This window comes from Hippichthys cyanospilos, chromosome 10 (genome assembly GCF_059441005.1).
Source record: "Hippichthys cyanospilos isolate Australia breed blue-spotted pipefish chromosome 10, RoL_Hcya_1.0, whole genome shotgun sequence".
Taxonomy (NCBI): domain Eukaryota; kingdom Metazoa; phylum Chordata; class Actinopteri; order Syngnathiformes; family Syngnathidae; genus Hippichthys; species Hippichthys cyanospilos.
The window spans coordinates 16,982,329-17,002,850 of record NC_142378.1 but is presented as its reverse complement, the minus strand read 5'-3'; the positions used below and the strand labels follow the sequence as shown (position 1 = coordinate 17,002,850).

Sequence of the window (20,522 nt, the reverse complement as noted above, 5' to 3'; positions counted from 1 at the left end):
CAACTATCTTAACTATGAGCAGTGGACCATGACTGTAATAAAAGTAGAAGAAAATGCTAAACAGACCTTATCTTGCACCACCAAGGGCACACAAAAATACAATGCATTGAACGCATACAATGTATCGTATTAGACTGCTTTGCAGGGGGCACGAATGCAGGCTGCCTGTGTAAGCTAGTGAGCTGGAATCGTGCGGCTATGACTAATAGCTGGAGTTATAATACAGCCAGAGAAAGGGGGAGAGAGAGGCTTGTTAGACTGCAGCCGTCACTGGAGCGCCACAGCATTTGGGTCTTACACTCGAATGCCCTAGAAAAATTCCCCGTGTGTACAACACGCGTGTATTTTTAGCGGCATCTTCAGCTGTGGCGGTTTCATACCCATGTGGGAAAGTCAGCGTTCTTATAGGTGTTCTTGATGACACCACCATGATGTAATTAATGTTCTATATTCTGCCTCTTCCATGATGTAAATCTTACATTCTGCATGAGAAAATTGGCTGGATCCAGTATAGTGTGTATCAGCATCTGTCATGAGAAAACCCCCCCCAAAAAAAAAACCTAATTCTGAAGACTTCTGATGACTGAAGATTGCTTCCATTTCAGATGATCCAAGCCATACCTTGACAATGCTGCTATGATTTTGCGTGTGTGTGTGTGTGTGTGTGTGTGTGCGTGTGTGTATAAAAAATAATGCAGGTGTTGTTGCAATATCTTTTTGCCTCAGGACTTTTTTCACTCAATACCAATTTAGGTGTAAATTATGTGATTACACCTAATTTCCAATCACATGTTCGAACCACAACATTTTTGTAGGGGTTTTTGTTGTTTTTTGGGGCCGGGGTGTCTTGGCAGTTAATTTGATATTCATGTGATCCTTCTTCAAAGGCGCACAATGCTGGCATAAACGAAATAACTTCATCACACGCTCAACTTCTTTCAAGCACTTGCATCGTGTGCAGCATTTTTCTTTTCTAGTTCTTTCTTTGGCCTGCCCGGTCGGCTGCCTGTCTTCTCATAGTTCCACCATAATTCTTGTCTTTCAGTGTACGTGTGTGAGCAAGGGTGTGTGCTTTTGTCGCTTTCATGCTGGGAGGCTTTGCTTGCTCTGCACACAACTCTTTGTACTGTATGTGTGCACTTCTTTGCTCTGTTTGGATTGCTTTTCTGTGTGCAGCCTTTCTTGGCTGTGTGTGCGTGCGCCTCTTTTTGTGTGTTTAGCTGTATTTATACGTGCTGAGTGTGTGTGTGTGTGTGATAGTTAGTTCTTTGGTGTATGTGTGCGTGTCTTTTGGCTTTTTCAGTTTTTTCCTTCCTCCCTATTTCCCTTCTTCTCCCTCCATAACAGCAGGGCCATCAATCAGAGGCAAGGGAGGGTGGGGGGGGGGGGGGGGGGGGGGGGGGGCAGGAGGATGAGATGCTGGCGTCATGCCATAGAAGACGAGCTGGCATGCTGCCTAGAGGAGGGAGGGAAAAACGAGGCAGGGGAGGGGGAAAAGATGAGAGAGCGCGAGAAAGAGGGCAGGGAGGGAGAGTAAGGAGCAAGTCCAAGTCTTCTGAGGGAAAACAGAGCAAGTGAAGGAGAAAGACTGAGAGATTTAAACATGAACCCACAGAATGGAAGGATGAGAGGGAGAGGTGGAGATGAAGAAGGAGCTGATGTCATTGAACTGCTGTGAGCCTCAAACACCCAATCAGTGTCTGATTAGAGCATCACTGGCTACAAATATTGACCTTTCACTATTCACACAGGGCGAATGCGGTTCAGTGTGCAAGCAGGGGGATTAGATAAGATTCACTGTGTGTTTACATTGGGACTATTCTCACAACAATTTAGGGGATACTTACACCGCAGCCTCGTAAAAAAGAGCATGGGGCTTGTGTTTTTTTTGCACCCATGCAAAACATTAAAATTGCAAACATTACATGTATGCCCAATTAATTCAACAGTGCTGTGATCCACCGTTCTTTTTATGAATGTGATATTGTGGATGGCAAACCCAACTCCCTAAAAATATTTACAATTGCGTATATTAATATTAAATACACCCCAATGATTCTAAAATTACTAACACAAATTCACACTTACTTGATCCTACAATGCAATCCAGTTTTTTTAAGCACATCATTCCCATCCTATTGACTCCCGAATGGACATTCTGTTTCTGTTTTGAGCCCTACCCAATCCCAAAAAAAAGCCCCAGAATGCAGGTCCAGTCTGAGAAGCTTCATTGCCAGGCCAATTTACACCAGTGGTTCTCAAATGGGGTTATTCAAAGGCATGGAATAGATAGAATTTCCTTGGCTTTGGCGAACACCTGCTGTAGTAGTTTGGTGTTATTAATGGTGATAGTAGCTCGCCTTAGTCACTGAGTGGACAGTATTCCAGGTATGTCAAGAACAGATCCTGTTTAAGGGGATGGAAAGACTTGTTACAGCACTGCTCCAATGTCAGCAGGCAAGCCATGGGCCACAGAATCTAAGGCTGATGTGCTCACGTCTATCTGAACAATACTTGAAAAACAGACAGAAGAGAGTGAACTTTGAAATCTCGGAAAGTGTCAGAAACCATAGCCATAACCATGCTATAAATACACCAATGGGATTTGTTATGATTTTTGCTCCATCTGAAGGCTCGGTGCAAGTTGCCCTTGCATGCCAGTTTTTTGCTCTATGCCGTTTTTTTTCTCTCTCTTTCTCTCTCTCTCTCTGATATTGTATGTATTGTACCACCATTTGATGTAGTGCCAAATGCATCATTCTAGGTATCCTGTTCACCAGGCAGAGGCAGAGCTGCACTGGTTTATCAAGGAGACTTGTGTCTATACTTCTTTTCCCTTATTAACATACATACATACATACAGACAGACAGACAGACAGACATACACACACACGTGCGCACACGCATACACACACACACACACGCACGCACACACACACACACACACACACACACACACACTGTTGCACTCCTGCTAAAAATGTAGGTCTTCTGTTTTCAAGGACAGCCAATTTCAATGTTTACACAGAATCCATCCATCCATTTTCTTTAGCGCTTGTCCTCATTTGGGTTGGTGTAAACTGGGGCTTATGCCAAATGTCTTTTGGCAAGAGATGGGGTAAATCCTGTAATAGTTGCCAGCCAATCACAGGGCACATACAGGTATAGAAAAACATGAACAATTTAGAGTCTTAAATGAGTGTGAGAGGAGGCTGGAGTTTTCTGGAGTTAAAAAGTAAATAAATAAACAACTTTAGAGAACGGGGGAAATGTGCAAACTCCACACATAAAGGCCAGAGCTGAGACTCAAATCCTCAGAACTATGCGGCACTAAAATACTGTGCCGCCCAGCTAAAAATAAATGTGTTGTTGATTAGTCTCTGGTTTTTATTTTGGAGATGTAATTTGTGGAAAAGACAAATTTGGGCGATAGCTAGCAAAAATGCTATGTAGTGATGAGTAGCTGCAATAAAACGTCTTTAGGATATCATCCGACCATCCATTTGATGGATGGTTAAACGGGTCGCAGGCTTGCCGGTGTCTATCCCAGCTGTCCCATGTTAATCTATAATAGGGCATTTGCGAATAAGGCGATTATAACGGCAATGAGCGCAATCATAGGTAAATGCAGAATCCACACGTCCGAACATCTTTGCAAAGATCCCTTCCGAAGATCTCCTATTATTCCTTCGCTGCGCGGTCTATTCACGCACTTTTGTGCATTCAATTCCTCAGATTGATTTGACATTTACTGGCATTTATTTGATAGCTTTTCTCCCTTCCAGGGCAAGTAAAAGGAGGCCGTCTAGAACAAGCCTCAGCTCCTGCAGGGTCAACAGTGTTAGCTGCAGCAGTCGATCACAAGGAGGAGAGCAGCTTGTGGCAGAAATAGAAGAGATGTTAGTGATTTTTCAGTCAGTGAGTGGGATGAAACACTCACCTTTCTTTCCCGTACACGTCCAATGAGACGGCGGGCTGTCCTTGATGGCAGGCCCTAAGCCCACCGGGTACCAATTTGCTGGCACAGGACACTAATCACCTTCAAACGGCAATCTTTATTGGCAAGATGAATGTAAGCGCTGTTAGTTGCTGTCATGCTGGAAGGCCAAACGCAAAGTTGATCTTTCACAGATAGTGACACCTTAGAATAGATCTTTGGTTTATCCGGAGCTTACATGAATAAAAGAAAGACAATCCTCTAAAATACTACTTAGAGGCCATTACTTTTTGTTGTTTGTTTCAGTACATTGTTTTAAAGTAGTATTTTGATTTTTTTTTTTCTCAACACATCCAGTAAGTACGTTTTTTTTTTCTTGTGACTAGCACATTTTTCCCACATGCACATAAAGTATACAGATATCATTATATGCAGCTGTTGTTTACTTTTTGAAATATACCCACAAGTGTATCTTCCTTTTCCACCTGTCTTACTTTCCACCTGCCCAACATTTCCTAGAATCCATTTTGACAGCCATTGTAAAGCTGACAGCCTTGTGTAAAATTTGCACTGTGTTTTTTTTTTTTTTTTTTTTTACTATGTGGGCTGAGGAAACACGAGCAATAGCACAGGGAGCTCTGGGGAGCTTTTCCACTTAGGATGTGATTCTGGTTTACCAAACCAAGTGTATGTGTGAAAACAGACTTTCGCCCCGAGCACCCGCTCCCCTTGTTTGACAAAATTATGCCAATCTGCGACTGTGCATGACCTTTCATACGCCGCGTAATAGCGTGGTGACCAATGTGGAAATATTTGGTATACTTAAGGAAATGAACAAACAGTCAATCATAATTACAATGGAACACCCCAAAAGGAGTAAACATTTAGAAATGAACCAAAAGATCACTATCAACTTTGTTCGTCATTATTCTTATGATCACTTTCTATAGGGACCTCAACTTGCCTGAAAAATTCTTTGCAAGTGACAATGAATGTGTTATAATTTTCTGTGTCAAACACAACCCCACAAAAAAAGAAAAAGAAAAACTCAAGTGCTTCCCCATGCAATGTCACCCAAAACCTAAATCCTACCACTGATTTGACTGATTTATATGACATTGTGACGAACGGTAACTGGGTGGAGTGAAAATTGGACCCAAATAGAAACTGTACACTCAGAGTAACAGAGAAAACATTGAATAACAAAAGGTACATCGTAGGGCTGCGCGATTATGGCCAAAATAATAATCCAGATTATTTTGGTCAATATTGAAATCACGATTATTCATCATGTTTGGTCAAACAAGTCTATTTATTACCCTTTTTTAACAAGCAGTATATACACAAGGCTTCAAGGCTTGATACTTTTAAATAATATTAACAAACTAAAAAAAATAAATGAAATAAATAATTAAAACAATTTCACCCAAGACAACACAGGGCAACAAAGCTAATTTACTTGCTGAGTGCAAAACAAAGAAAAAACTGAAGCTTACTTAGAGCCAAGCACATTATTTACTTTTAAGCAAAATGTCATTTTCAGTCTTTTCAAACCGAATATATTCCAATTTTTTTGCTAATCTGATTTTCAAAAATGTGTCTCAATTGACAGCTAGAACTATATATATAAGGAATCAAACTCAACGCCATTTCACACTGGTAAATAATTAGGGTGAGAAAAGCAAAGGCTTTTGTCATGCAAAGATGTGGGAAACATTGCTCCCTGGTGGTAGAATGACAAAGTGCTTGATTTGACACGTAGGTAGCCGGCTTTTTAAATGTTAACATATCTAAGGATCAACTTAATTAATCGTGGCAGCCAATGTCATGATTGCAAATAAAATTCAATTAATTGTGCAGCCCTAGTACACAGTAATGTCCACTTTTTCCAGACCGAGGTTGACAGCAATCAAATTGTGCTGTTTCTAAGTATTTCAAATAACCCTGAAGTCAATGGCATTGTACACACAACCACAGAACAAGAAGTACGCCTGAGTACGTGATGCAAACACTAATAAGTTGACTAAGTTTTTTTTTTTTTTAAAGTATGAGGTGGCACACAGCACTTGGAAGCTCGGTTTCTTTTTTTATTTGCATCGCTGGTGGCTTGAATAGTTTACATTCTTCGTGTTTTTCACAACCGCACTTGTGTTTCAACCGCAGCGTCAACCACTCAATGTGCCTTTTGGGAAATGAAATGAGACATTTTCAATTTTCAGACATCCGTGTGAGTGTGTCTGCACGTTTGTATGTTACCCTTGCATACATTCCTGCTTATAATATAATGCATTAACGAGAAACTAATCGCATACACACTTTTTTGGTGTGATGATTATTATATCAGTGAGCAAACAAGATAACAAGTGTCAGCGTGTATGGCTGTCTGTCTGCCTCTATTTTGTCTGTTTCTCTGCCTGGCTTCGTGTCCTTGTGAGTTTCAGGCTGCGACAAGCTAATATTGTAGTCTAGCCTCAAGAACAGTGTGTCCTTGTCCTGGAGCTAATTTTTGCTTCATCCTCACCTCCTTCATATCCTTACTATGGCATGTTTTCTTTCTTTTTTTTTTTGTAAATGAAATCTGCTGTACTTATTGTTTTCCAACCTACACTTTTTGAAAAATCTCAACTAGACATCAGGCTTGTCTCTCTCCCTGTCCACAGTTGGCAGCTTATCTGCCCTCAGGTGTTTATCGACCCCCCCTTTACTTCCCCCTGCCTTTCTCTTCTTTGTATCTGTTTTTACCTCCATCCGCTCATCCCTCCATCCATCCAGTCTGTGCCAGCACTCCCTGGTGGCTGTGCTTTGGCAGGCCTGTCGATGGGCATCTCTGTGCATGTTTGTGACACCTGGCTTGGTGCACACTCGGCTGCAGTCGAGCCCACTTTTATTATAGCGCAAAGCCCCGCTGGCTTTTTGGCTGCTTTCACTCCACGGCACTGCGATTCCAAAATTCATACCCAATCCTGTTCAAATAAAAAATAACAGTTTCAACTGTTGCTGCTATTATTGGACCTATCATAACATTCGATAACTTTTTATCTTGTATGGTGCTGTAGCGTATGACATGAAGGAAATGTAGTTTTGGAGCTTTATAGAGACAAAAAAATACAGACACTTTACTAAGGTTGGGCATTGATTCCAGTTCTTCCCAGGGACTTGCCAATGAAAAAAAAACGTTTTTTCTTCCCTAGTAGGTTGTAAAAAAATCTGATGAATTAGTGTTAATAGTATGGCAGAAATTGGGGCACTGACAAATAAGGCCTGGCCGATTAATCAGCCGATAATATCCCTTTAAAACGCTTTGAAAATTGTCCAATTTTTGCTTTTGTAACACGTTAAAACATAGCAACATAAAAAAAGATAATGTTGCACAACCCTCCTAAAAAAACAATAATTTCCACGTTGTCAATTTTTCAGTTGTAACTTTTAGAAAAGAATCCATGATGACAAAGTATTATCAAACAATCAAATATTCAGCCCGTAATTCAAATCTATGTTGTTGTAGTACTTATTAAGCATTAAGAGAAAAAAGTTATTTTATTCATTATACATTTTTGTAACTCATCTGAAAATTCTATTTTTATTTATTCTACCAAATACAGTGGAACTTCTAGCAATGAATTTAATCCGTTCCGGAGTGCAGTTTTGTATCCTGAATCATTCTTATAGTGAATCACATTTTACATGTAAATTGCCTAATTTGGTCCAAGAAATAAACACCATATTAAATGTTATAATATTTTACCTTGCCTTTCAATAAACGCAATGTTCGGTAGCTGTCAGGCAAATGACAGAAAAAAATGGCTGCAATAATTTGACTTCTACTTGAACTTTATTTAAAAAAAAAAAAAAAAAAACTGAAGAAATTGAAACTTTAATTTTCATCTGATTTTTCTTTTAAAAATAGGCTCTAAACAGTAGCTTTAGTTATATTTGAACTTTAATTTAAAAAAAAATGACAACATCGAAACTAATTCTCATCAGATTTTTCCTTGAAAAAAAGGCTGTAAATAGTAGCTTTAATTCCACTTGAACTTTAATTAAAAATCTGAAAACATTGAAACTTTAATTTTCATCATCTTTTTCTTAAGTAAAAAGACTAAACAGTAGCTTTAATTACATTTATTAAAAGAAAAAAAACACACACAAAACATTGAAATTCTAATTTTCATATTTGACTATTGTAACAATCGATGCAAATGGTCCAAAAGTGAGGTTAACCAACCCATTCCACAAAAAAAAAAAAAACACCTTGTTACCCAGGCTTTTGCATTCACATCAACGGAAAGCTTTCTCTTAGCGCTTTATGGGAAGTGTTGAGAGTTAGCACGTTAGCGCGGCAGCACGTTAGCGCATTAGCACGTTAGCTGGCAGCTTCCCCATGTCGTAGCGCGGAAGGAATGCAAGCCCTCCTCTTAAATTTACCAAAGCACCAGGGTGAAGCCTTGAAATCTTGATGTAGGCCAATTTGCTGCCATGTCTCTTCGCCTGCTTTGTCTTCGGATCACGCACTCACAAGATTGTCAATCATGACGCAGGCCTGTGAGGGATTCTGACCAATGTGAGAGCAGGATACTGGTGCAGTGATATGGCGCGTTTAGTTCATGCGAGAATTTCAATCTTTCTCTTGGAGCATGCGAGTTATTGCTCGTATATTGAATTCTTTCTTGTATTAAGATGCAAAAATGTTTTTACACGTATTTTTACGCCAAATTTTTACATGTAAGGTGAATATTTTGTGTACAGAAGCGTTCGTTTCTAGAGGTTCCACTTTATTGGACTTGACATCAGCTCCAAAAAATCCTAAAATGCAGAAATGAAAAATAATGTTGTACAGCTATATCAATACAATTTTTAAAAATATATTAATTTGTGATGGACTGTTTATAATATTTACATGCCATAAACATTCCTGTATTTTGATGAAAAACAACATCAAATAAGCCATAAGGACATACTGCCTTGACAATCCATTTTCAGTTTTACAAGATTAATTAAAAAAGAAAAAAAAATCCTCTATATAGAAATGCCTAAGAGTATTTCATGCTGTGTATAAAAAACCTGCCTTGACTTGCCAAAGCTAAAGTCTTCACAGTTGCTAACATGACGTAGCCCCAGCCCCATTATTGTGTCTTCAATCAGGGTTTGGCAAGTGGCTCTTTGAATTGTTTCCAGATTGCGAGAGCATTTGCCAAGTAAGAGAACGCTCGCTCGCTCGCTCGCTCGCTCACAGATGTTGTTGATTCAAACACACAAACCCTTTGTTAGCCTCAGATGATTATCAAGAGCAAAACTACAGTATGTGGACTGAGCATTCTTGCAACCAAGTGAGTCCCTTGCGCCTTGCTTCATTTCTCTCTGTTGTTGAGTTAAAACAGACTAAAAGACTTGCTTCAAATGTGCAAAGGGGCAATCCGGTCTGAAAAACTGACAATTTAATTTTCACATCCCCATGCGATTGTCCGCACATTCAGCATTCATCCATCTTGACATGATTCATTTCTTCCATAGTTTGATCAAGTGATTCCACCACACTATTCTTAATCAGATCAGATCCACGTGGTACTCCAAACTGGTCACTAGCCAATCACAGGGTAGTAAATAGACACGCATTCACTCTAAGATTTAAAAAGATGGATTCACTCGAGTTGTTAGTGGAGCTCACAATGCACTCAGCTATTTTATTTCAGATTGATGTTTCTCACAAGTAGACCCACAAAAAAAGTCTCTAAACACTGTAAATAGACAGGAAGTGTGTAATTTTTGTTCAACGGCCATTCTTAGGCTATTTTTGGTCATTCCCGTGGGTCCCCCAACGGTAGTGTTAGGAGTGTCTTACTGCTAACAAATTGGTGCAATGTCTACGAGACCCGTGGTGGGCCATGTTGAATTGGAAAAAAAATGTCTTGGAATGTTAGAACACGTTGATTGTCAAGGGGGTGGTCTTGTCAATATTAAAGCAATATTATCATGCCTCCCATTTCAGTGTAGTTCCATTGTTGCCCCCGAGAGGGTGGCACAGTGTTTTTCTATCCATCCTTCCATTTAACTAAACTTTAATGAAGGGTGATAAAAGAAGTAGGCCTATTTTGTACCCGGCCTAGGTTTTGCTGACAATTATTCAATATCAATACATTTTAATCCCACTTTCTACTCCTACGGAAATTGACCACACTAGTTTAGTTTTATAATGTTTACTAATCATAATTATTAATGTACTATATTGATTGGGAAGATGAGTTATGTCTTAGTTTGGAGGAAAAATTGATTTGTTCACAGTTCACAATCGAGATCAGTCCACTGTGCAATATTTGTTGTGTTGGTGTCTGTATTTTTTGTTTTTGTCATGTCTTGGGTTTGTTTTGTTATTTTGTTCATCACGTTCCGGATTTGAGTGTATTGTTTTAATTTGTATTGTAGTGTTTTTATTGTCACTTGTGTCAATGTCTTTTAAGCTTAATTGTCTCGGCCTGTTCCGTCAAACGGTTCCCTTGCGTTAGCCTGTCAGCTCCCTGCACCAATTGTGTCTTGTCCAGGTGTTCATCATTGTTTCGTCAGTTTGGAGTGTATTTCGTTCCCTGTTTCCTTTCGGTTCTTTGTCAGGTCGTTGTCAGTCGCCATCACTCTGGCACCATCCGCATAGTCTCTCACCCCCTCGTAGTCTCCCTAAATTACTTTCTTGTTTTTCTCGTCTCATTTTCACGTTTTTGTAGTGAGTTTATTTCTAGGATTTGTTCACTTTGTATGCTGTTTTTTTTTTTTACTCTATCTGCTTTCGCTCTTGGCCTAATTAAACTATTTGATCACACACACAAACACACTAATAAATGTATAACGTAATTGCGTTGCGTCCTTGCAACGGTGTGCGATGGCTGCCACGATTACACACGTCGTGAGTGACAAGCCAGCTCATCATACGGATGAGTGCGTTGGTGTGGCAAGGATGTGTTTCCAAGCTCAGCTCGCGGCTCTCTATCACCACCTTTTCATGTCCTCCGCTCCTCCTTTCGTCATCCCCCAGTGGCATGAAGTAGACGGATCTAGAAAATTAAAGCGGGAAAGTAATGAAGAGAGAGGCCGATAATGGAGAAATTAAAAAGAAGAGCAGCAGAGGGAGAGGGGGGCAAAATAGAGCGCGATGAGTGAAAGCACTGGCAGTAACAACCGAGGGAGGGGTGAGCAGTGAGAAAGAGAACGATGAATGTGTAATAATGGCTCCGTGTGAGAGCTGTTGTAGGAAAGAGAGAACGGCTGAGTGAGGGAGGGAACAAAATGAGGCTGAGGGCACTCAGACAGATAGAATTAGACACACAGCAGAGGCTTTGTGTGCACGTGCACGTGTGTAAGCGCAGCTGGATGCTAACGAGGTTTGTGTAAGTGCGGGAACACAATGTTAAAATGTTTTTAGGCATACAGAGTGCTTTTTCATAAGCTTTCTTGGATCTAGGCTACTTTAATATCACCAAATGAACTGACGGGCAAGTGGTATATACTTTATTCAGAACACCTGCATAATTTATACCCACAGTGGACAAAACAAGTCTATGCATCCCTGTTTTAATCCAAGGTCTTGTTAAAAATAGACCGTGATAAATCATTTCAAAACTTTTTTCACCATTAACGTGACCCATAATCTGCACAACTCATTTGCATTTTTTGATAAGCCTTTTAGAGAGGGTAAATGTAATGCACTCAAAGTATGGGGTTGCATAAGTGTGCACACCCTTATACCTGACGATGTGACCGTGGCCTTAATTAACCACACATCACATTCTCAATCTGTCAGCTATTTTTAATTTCTTGCATAAGACTGAACGTTTTATAATTTAGAACGGTTTGAATAGGTTCATCTTGTCTTACTGCAATCACAATGACTGTAGGCAAAGAAAAAAACGAAAAGTTCTTTACCGTTACTAGTTTTGATTTACACTGCCACCCCACTAAGAAGCCACCACACATATTGCTTTGATAATGAACATTGTTGTATTTGTGCCAAACTCGTCTTTTTTTGTAAAGTTCAGCCTTGTTTCCTTCAGACATTTTCCCAAACATGTCGTGAGCATTTTTGTGGAGGATGTGTAAACGTTTTATATTCACCATGCTTACTGAGAGCTGTATTATTATTACCGGTATTATATTTTTTAATAGTTAGGTGATTACATCAGATACCAAATCTGCCCCACAGTTCAGAGTCCCGAGTGGAGTTTGCTTGCTCTCCCCGAGCCCGTGTGGGTTCTCGCCGGGCACGCCTGCTTCCATCCACATTCTAAAAACATGCACGATAGGCGTATTGGCCACTCCAAATTGCCCTTAGGTGTGGCTGTGAGTGTGAGTGGTGGTTGGTCCCTGTGTGCCCTGCAATTGGCTGGCAACCAGTTCTGGGTGTCCCCCGCCTACTGCCCGTAGACGGCTGGGATAGGCACCAGCAAGCTAGGAACCCTAGTGAGGATAAGCGGCCATAGAAAATTGATGGATTACATCAGAATACATAATATATATTACATTATACGTATGTAGTATTTGTTTTCCTAAAAACACATTGTCTACTCTATCAAAACTTAGAAGCAGGTGTGCAATGAAAACTATAGTTAGAAACATTATTATTTCATTTCTCAAAGCTCACCATCATCCATCTTTTTTGACAAGTGAAGGTGGTGGACGAGTGCGGAGACCAAAAAGAGAGCTAGCGAGGTTGCTGAAAGGTGCTCACAAAGCCGCCTGTGTTCCACCGAGCACGTTCCTTCACCGACACAACCTCATTAGGGGCATGTTTCTTTGATGCAGCGAAGGCTTAATGTGCTGTAAATGCGTATCATATGCTCTGTGTTCATTGTGCACTTTGCCATATGCGATGTGATCGAGTAGCCTCTCTCACTCGCACTCACTCGCCTGCTCTCTCCCTTCATTTCCTCTCATCACAGGCGGAGATTGTCAAGCGTCTCAGTGCCATCTGCGCTCAGATCATCCCTTTTCTCTCTCAAGAGGTGAGTGCGATCCTTGCCAGACATAAATGCCTTTCAGACCGCAAGAACCAAATCAGGAACTTCTAGATGGACCTTGCTAGTCTGATTACTCCCCTCCTTTCACACACATAAACATTCCGGGTCTGGAATGGTTCCACGAGGGTCTAGCCGAGTACCTTCTCCCTACTCCAGGGTCTTCGACTATCTACCCAGAAGCATCGAAGGTGGTGTGTTGCGCTAATGAATGCCCATTGGGTGGTTCAACTTTTCTCACTAACAGAAGCCGCTATTATGCGACCTAGCGGTTGTTTCCATTTTGAAACAATGAAAGGAGAGAAAATTGATAGATGTACGGATGATCTGGAACAGGCTTTGAATGTCCTCGTCCTCATAAATAATTATAAGAGTAGACACAGATGGAAGCACTGGGCTTTGGCAAGCGCTTCCTTGTTTGTGGGCATGTGCAGTACAATGCAAAACTTTTAAAATAATACACAAACCCAGCACCTACTGTAGCGAGTTCACATCCATCGATTGGGGTCGGTACAGTACAGACAGCCCTTCTCAATCTGCGGATTTTTTTTTGACTAGATTTCCTGTCATAAAGCACTCACTGAAAGCACAAAAGTTTCCTCTGCTGACACACCACGTCATCAGTCTGATTTGAATAAACTACCTCGCCTCATCAACGTGTATGAATGCAAACTCATGGGCCACACTCAAGAACCTAAGACTTGGAACCTGTGCTACCAGGAACTCAGAGTTCCTGGGCTTTTTGGTCTGAAAGCCACTATATGCACACTTTACCTGGATTCATTGGATTGCAGATACGTGACACAGAAAAAAATGCATAGAATTTGTGTTTGATCAATTCAAACTTAATTGTCACAAATCTTCCCTAACATTCTGAATCCAAATGTCAATGGCTAACAGCTTCATTGTTGGTATTAATATGATAACTAGTCGAGTTGAAATGTTAAGCAGATTCAAATTGACTTCAATTCCTGAATCACAAAAGTTATTACCCCCCCCCCCCCCCCCACACACACACACACACACACACACACACACACACACACACAAAATAAAAATAAATACAAATAAAACTGCTTCATTTTGTAAATGTATTTTCGGAGCCATAAGCCCTGAAAGTAGTTGTGAGTTGTTTTATGTTAATTAGTTATGCAATTGTCTTGCAAATAAAAAGTAACTGATTTTGATTTTGTTATCTTATAGACAGCTAATGATAAAAAATATTGCTTCAGTTCTATTGTGTTGCTCAAGTTTTGCCCACATGATAGTTTTTGTTTAGTATGCCTCCCACTGGCAAGGTATGGTTACTGCATTTAAAGGTCTGCATTCCTTGCTAGGGTCGAAATTAAAAACAAGACGGCTTCCTCAGTCAGGCAAGCAAGTGGATAATTAGATGATAGTTAGGGTTTTTTCCAAAGCATTACTTGAAAGCCTTATTTGTCAGTTTTCATCACATCAAGTTTGAAACATCAGCACAATATTTATTTTTTTCATTAACAACTTTCATCTGTCCAACATCTGCAATCTGGCTCCTGACATGTTTATCTGACCAAACTAGTGGCGAGTGAATGCGTTGAAGACCTGCTGAACGTGTATTATCTGAATAATACACGTTGAAATCTTGCAAAATTGTAGGAAATATTTATATCACAACTTTCTGAAGCTAATCAAGCTAAAGTTTAAAGTTAGTCCATTTTAAATGTTTTTTTAAGAGCAACTTATTCCTCTTATCGGGCATTTTTTCCCCAGAGTATATAGTCAATTGACCTTCAGTTTAGATACATAGCAAGTGACAAGCAAGTTAATATTTCTTTTTCTCTAACTGGGGCTGAGAGAAGGTAGGAGAAAGGTCAATTGTATGGCGACCTCTCTCTAGTCCTTGCTTGTTATGCACTTGTACATTCTCCAACATATTCACCACCTTTTTCTCCTTGGGCTTTTTCAAGTGCTTACAATTTGTGTCGCGGAACATTTGTGAGGGGCTTTATGAGGATTTAGGCCAAAAACCAGCACTAGCTGGTAGCAGTGTATCACCTTCTCAGCTCACGCATTTGCACTCTTTGTAGCGTGAAAATCCATTTCCACTTCAGCTGTGGCTTCTTCAGATGCTTGTGGCCAATTAGAGAAGGTCTGCTACCTTAAACAACATTAGAGTGAGTTTCGCCATGTAACTTCGCTCTCGCTCCCTGGTGAAACATTAACTTTGGATGCTCTTGGCATCCTGAAGGAACTACAAGGAAAATGGCTCCTTTCCTGCCCTTCACAGAGAAAAGAAAATACTTCTCCAGCTGAGATTTGCGGCATTCGGAAAACTCTTGTAGTATTTCTGGCCCTGAACACTGAGGGATAATATTCAGACCGCAAGTTGAGAATGCGGTACACCCTCTAAATGATCCCCGGAGGCTTTTGCCGTCCAAGACTACAGGTGGCTGGCAATGGCCTCAAAGCCACAGTGTAATTAGAGACTGATTCCACTTCTTTCTAGCCTTTCGAAACAATAATGTGACGCTATGACGAATTATACTTATACGGGTCAAAATGCGAACTCCGTGCCCTTTTTTTTTTTTTTTTGCAGAGCAATTTTCTGAATTGTTAAGTTTTTTTTGTTTTTTTATGGTTCATTCCAAAGACCCAACTCACCAGTAACAGCAATAAAAATGAGACATTTAAAAATGTATTATTACTATTATTATTATTATTATTATTATTATTATTATTATTATTATTATTATTATTATTATTATAGCAACTCTGTGGTGCAGTGGTTAGCACCTCCGCCTCACAGTTCAGGGACTCTTGTTCAAATCCACCTGGCTCCGGCCTTCCTGTGTGGAGTTTGCATGTTCCACCCGAGCCTGCGTGGGTTCCCTCCGGACACTCCGGCTTCCTCCCACACTCCAAAAACATGCATGGCAGGTGAATTGGACATACTAAATTGTCCTTTGGTATGATCGGGTGCGTTGGGTTGTTCATCTCTGTGTGCCATGCGATTGGTTGGCAACCAATTCAGCCTACTGCCCGAAGTCAACTGAGATAAGCACCAGTAAGCTTGCGGCCCTTGTGAGGATAAGAAAACATGGATAAATATTATTATTATTATTATAGTTATTAAGGATTAAATCATCAACAGCCTTTTTTTTCTTTTTGAGTTGAAAAAAGTATACGACTGCATTCGACTACGCCTTACATCTCGCCCTCACTGCAGCAGCTTGCAGAGATTTGTGCCATATTGTACAATGACAGCATAAGTTACGTTAATCAGTGATTGGATATGATTCATTGGACCAGTAGTATGGTTAACCCTATAGCCGTTTTGTATTGGGGTGTGTAAACACTACACATGACCAACTATGTTTGACCAACGCAGGGTTATTTAAGTAGAATGTCTTATAACTTAACAAGGCCAAGTCTTGTGAACTACTCATTCAGCTGAAAAAGACTCATCTGTTCGAACAATACTAAACGATTATTGTTGAGTCTTTTGTATCTATTTGTGAACAAATGCAGAGCCTCCATCAGGTCATTGAACTTGGAAGTCATCTGGATTGGCCACTACCTGCATGGCAGGGCTGAAGGCCCTCTTGGAATCGCAGATTTTATAAGATTAGGCTTCTGACCAATGAATCACCTTTTGGGATGACGATACACGCTTGAAATATCTGCAACAGCTGCAAGTGCATGGATCATGGTTAAAAAATATGTGGTTTCACAGTCTTGTTTGAATTTTTAATAAGCAGGAAAGAAGAACATCCAAGTACACATTACAACTGTAGCCCGGTGGTAAATCGTGCACGGGTGCTACACAACCACAAGGAGGCAACAGGATCTTGCTAACGCAAGGGAAATTTGTAGCAAATTAGCTTTTTTAAAGTCAAAAGGTGCTGGCATTTAGCAATCTGCCTCAGGCATGTGTGACGCGGCAAACAATGTAAGGTGAAAGTGTGTGTGTGTGTGTGTGTGTTTTTGTGTGTGTTTTTGTGTGTGTGTGTGTGCATGCACAGAATACAAATCTGCAGACACGTTTTTTTTTGGTCCCAGTGTGAGTACGCACTGATGAATGTGCATCCTGCAGACAGGGAGGTCATGGCTCTGTCAGTGTGATCAATATTGACACAGTGTGTGTGCGCGTGTGTGTTTGCGTGGGCGTGCATGTGTGTGTGTCTGCATGAGTGTGACTGATTACATTGTACAAATAAGACGGATTTGAGTCTAGTGCATCTTTGAGCAGATAGTATTTGCTAGCCAGCATCCACATTGATGGACATTTCCTGTAATACTTACTGTAATTCCCCAAATATAGGACACACTCGTGTATATGGAATAAAGTTCCTTGTTCTCTAACCGGTGCACTCTTAATTGAATGAGATCGGATCTTTTCCATGATCATCTCCATTTTAGTAATATTCCTGTGTGTGAACAAGGATGGAGTCAGACGTTGGTTCAGCCTGCTCACTTCTTTTATTGAAAATAATGCTGTAAACAACCTCAGCTAACACAAGCTGCTGTCAGCTGCAACAGGCACTTGCTGCACAACCAACAGACGTCCGAGCTCTAGCTCGTCCAATTACTGTAATTATTATATGTAAGAATACGGCCGATATAAAAATGCACATCTACAGTATAAGGCAAAACCGGCTTATTTGGCTGACTGATCAATCTTCCTTGAATGGTGTCTAAATAAAATCATCAGGTTACCGTTTATAGGATGCACACATACGTTTAGCCTTCATTTTTGGGGAAAAAAAAACAAAAAAAAACAAAAAACAATGTCTTATATTTGGGTAATTATAGTACCTGAGATGTATTGATAATTTTCAAGTGACATCCAAACAACTAAATAGCACACAGAATGCAGATGTGATATTGTGTGTATGTTTGTGTGTACGTGTGTGTGTGTGTAGCACCAGCAACAGGTGGTGCAAGCAGTGGAGCGGGCCAAGCAGGTCACCATGGCTGAACTCAATGCAATCATCGGGGTGAGTCACCTCTACGCACAAACACAATAACAACACTCAAGAATGTTTAAATTCTTTAGGTTCCGAGTCGAGACATTCTATAGCATGTGATGTTTTTCATTCTTTGTGTGTATAATGTCTCACCCATTCTATACACATAATTCTTCATCCAGGCTGGAGGAGCAATTTGTCCTCCCGCTGTATTTTTGCTGGCATGCTTTCTTTGGTCGCTAATTCTTGGACTGCTCTTAAAAGTGTTGCACGAAACATCACATTAAAAAAACTTGGCAGGCTTGCACCTCCAAAACTCCAAAACTCGATTCTCCAATTTTACTCCAGGTGTTCTTCAATGAACAAATGATCATGTCTGGGTTTTTTGAAATGCACAGGACCATCGTGGCAGCAAAGTTTGCTGAAAGGTCTGAAAATGCAAACTTAAGCAAATTATCTCTGTCTTTGCGTGATTGGACATTGGCAGTGTATTCACTTCTTTTTACAATACTTAAAACAACAATTATTAGCTAACCTGGAAACCAGAAAAAGAAACTAATAACAAAAAGTGGACTACAAAGTTCTCTACTCATATGTTGTCAGCACCAAAAGTTTTTGTAATGGGTTTTAGCCTGTCCCATCAGGAGGTCGCCACAGTGATCACTTGTGTGAACTGTTTGACACAATGTTCTTTACTTTGTAAAGATGAAGAAAAAAAGAATTAAAGAATCACCTTCAAAATGATATTGTCATCCAGCAAGCTTTATTGCTAAACATTAAACCTGACAATGGTGCGCAGCGGTGCGAGACTGAGCCATTCCCTCTCACATATAGGTGATAGGTGTTATGCATGTACACATATTATGCCGTGTCTCGGTGGATGGGGCTTTTTCAACTTTGTCGGGGCCTTGATCGCATTACTGTCTCCCTTAAGTACTGTGTTCCTTGCGGCATTACAAACACCCTTGTCTGCAGCGTGTGAGTGATGAGCTGCTCCTCTACTTTTTTTTCTTAACCTTCCTACGTTGCAAAACCTAAAATCTAGCTAGCATGCCGGCTTTAGAGTATCTTGTTGTCGCCTGATGAGGGTTTTGCATTGAGATCCATGTATTATTTGTTGTGCGTATTCTCAGTTCAGCGATTCCTTTTGTTTATAATGAGGCTTAAAGTCCAATATTTATGTGGCAAACTGAGATGCAAACCCACTTATTTCGAGCCTTTAATTAGCATCAAGTTTTCCTGGTCATAGTAGAGGTACTTGATTAAGAGTTGACTGTGATGCTGCGTGTTTTTCGAGTGCATGCAGCAGACATGCTCACACCGTTTGAGAGCAGATAGCATGGCTTTATTATTTTTTCAAACCTCATTTAAATACTTTGATATATTTTTTTAGATCATTCAAATATGGCATGGTGCTTACCACTCTTCTCTGTATTATCAAAATTAGAAGACTTTTCACTGAATGAATGAATGAATATACGGTCTAAGTAATATAGTTCTTGTTTAACCTTTGTTTTGTTAAGAGAGCATTTTTGAAAGGATCACTTGTTTTTCTTATACTCTTCTATGATCTTTTCTTGTCATTCATCGCCTTCACTTCTTTACACCGAATCGACATCCCTCTTCATTTCCCTCTCGCACCACACACCATAAATCGCATTATTGCCACGCTTCTGTCCCCTTGGCTGTTTTATTATTAACACCTTAATTGTTTCATGATCTTAAATTGTCAAACCTGATCATCGTCTCGACATCTTTTCCTTTCCATCGTGTTTGCTGATGATTCAATTTCCTCTTTTTCTGTCTTTACTTTTTATCTATCTTGTCGACCTCTTAATCCCCTAATCTCTCCAACATCCTATCATTTCCTTTTGTATGATTTCATCCCTCGCATTTCACTCTTACCGTTTTCTTTTCTTTCCTCCTAATAATCTGCCCCTATACCCCCACCCCCACCCCAACATTCTCTTGCCCCTGTGGCCACAGCAGCAGCAGCTCCAGCACCTGTCCCACCACGCTCCGGGCATCCCCCTCACTCCGCACCCGTCCGGCCTGTCTCTGGGCGCGGGGGGCTCCGGGCTCCTGGCGCTGACGGGGGCCTTAGGGGTGTCTGCCCACCTCGCCGCCAAAGACGAGCGCAACCACCTTGACCCGGAACATCTCAGAGGTACTGAAGCTGTGCTATAGTAAGAAAAAAAATCATCAATGCGTAAGGCGCAATAATAAGTTGTCCTTTGAAGACGATCAAGAATACGTGCCTGTGAGTATTGTTATATTACCTGCCTACAAGCTTGACTCAGTTTGATTTGAAGTATCTGCTGCTTAATGGGTGATTACATATATTATATCTGTGCTTTTTGTTCCATATTTTGTGTTGTTACTATCAAACTAAAGAGTTTTTCCCAAACCAAAGATTTCGGTTGTTCCATATATATACATAAGGTTTAAGTCAAAATTTTGGTGTTTAGATGAATTAAACATCAACTGTCAATGACCTAAACTGTAGGAAGTGCTCTATCATGGACAAGCCTGCAACGCGGACCGCATTTGAACTGTTATAGATTGCTGGCAGAAGCATATACGCATGAACTTTTCTTCACCTCCCCAACATAGCTTATCTGTTTTGGGCACCATGCCAAGAGA

General features: G+C 40.4%; 1 protein-coding gene across 5 annotated transcripts in view; it reads left to right on the top strand.

Moving 5' to 3' along the window:
* The window catches only part of tle2b (TLE family member 2, transcriptional corepressor b), an 84,169-nt gene that overhangs the window by 42,418 nt on the left and 21,229 nt on the right, over nt 1-20,522 (top strand). For 4 of the 5 annotated variants that reach the window (XM_088425236.1, XM_088425234.1, XM_088425235.1 and 1 more), the window contains 3 exons: nt 12,859-12,921; nt 17,835-17,909; nt 19,866-20,046. In XM_088425236.1, coding sequence (XP_088281362.1) covers nt 12,859-12,921; nt 17,835-17,909; nt 19,866-20,046 — 319 coding nt within the window. The remainder of the gene's footprint in view (nt 1-12,858; nt 12,922-17,834; nt 17,910-19,865; nt 20,047-20,522) is intronic. The other variant, XM_088425237.1, reaches the window with a different exon arrangement.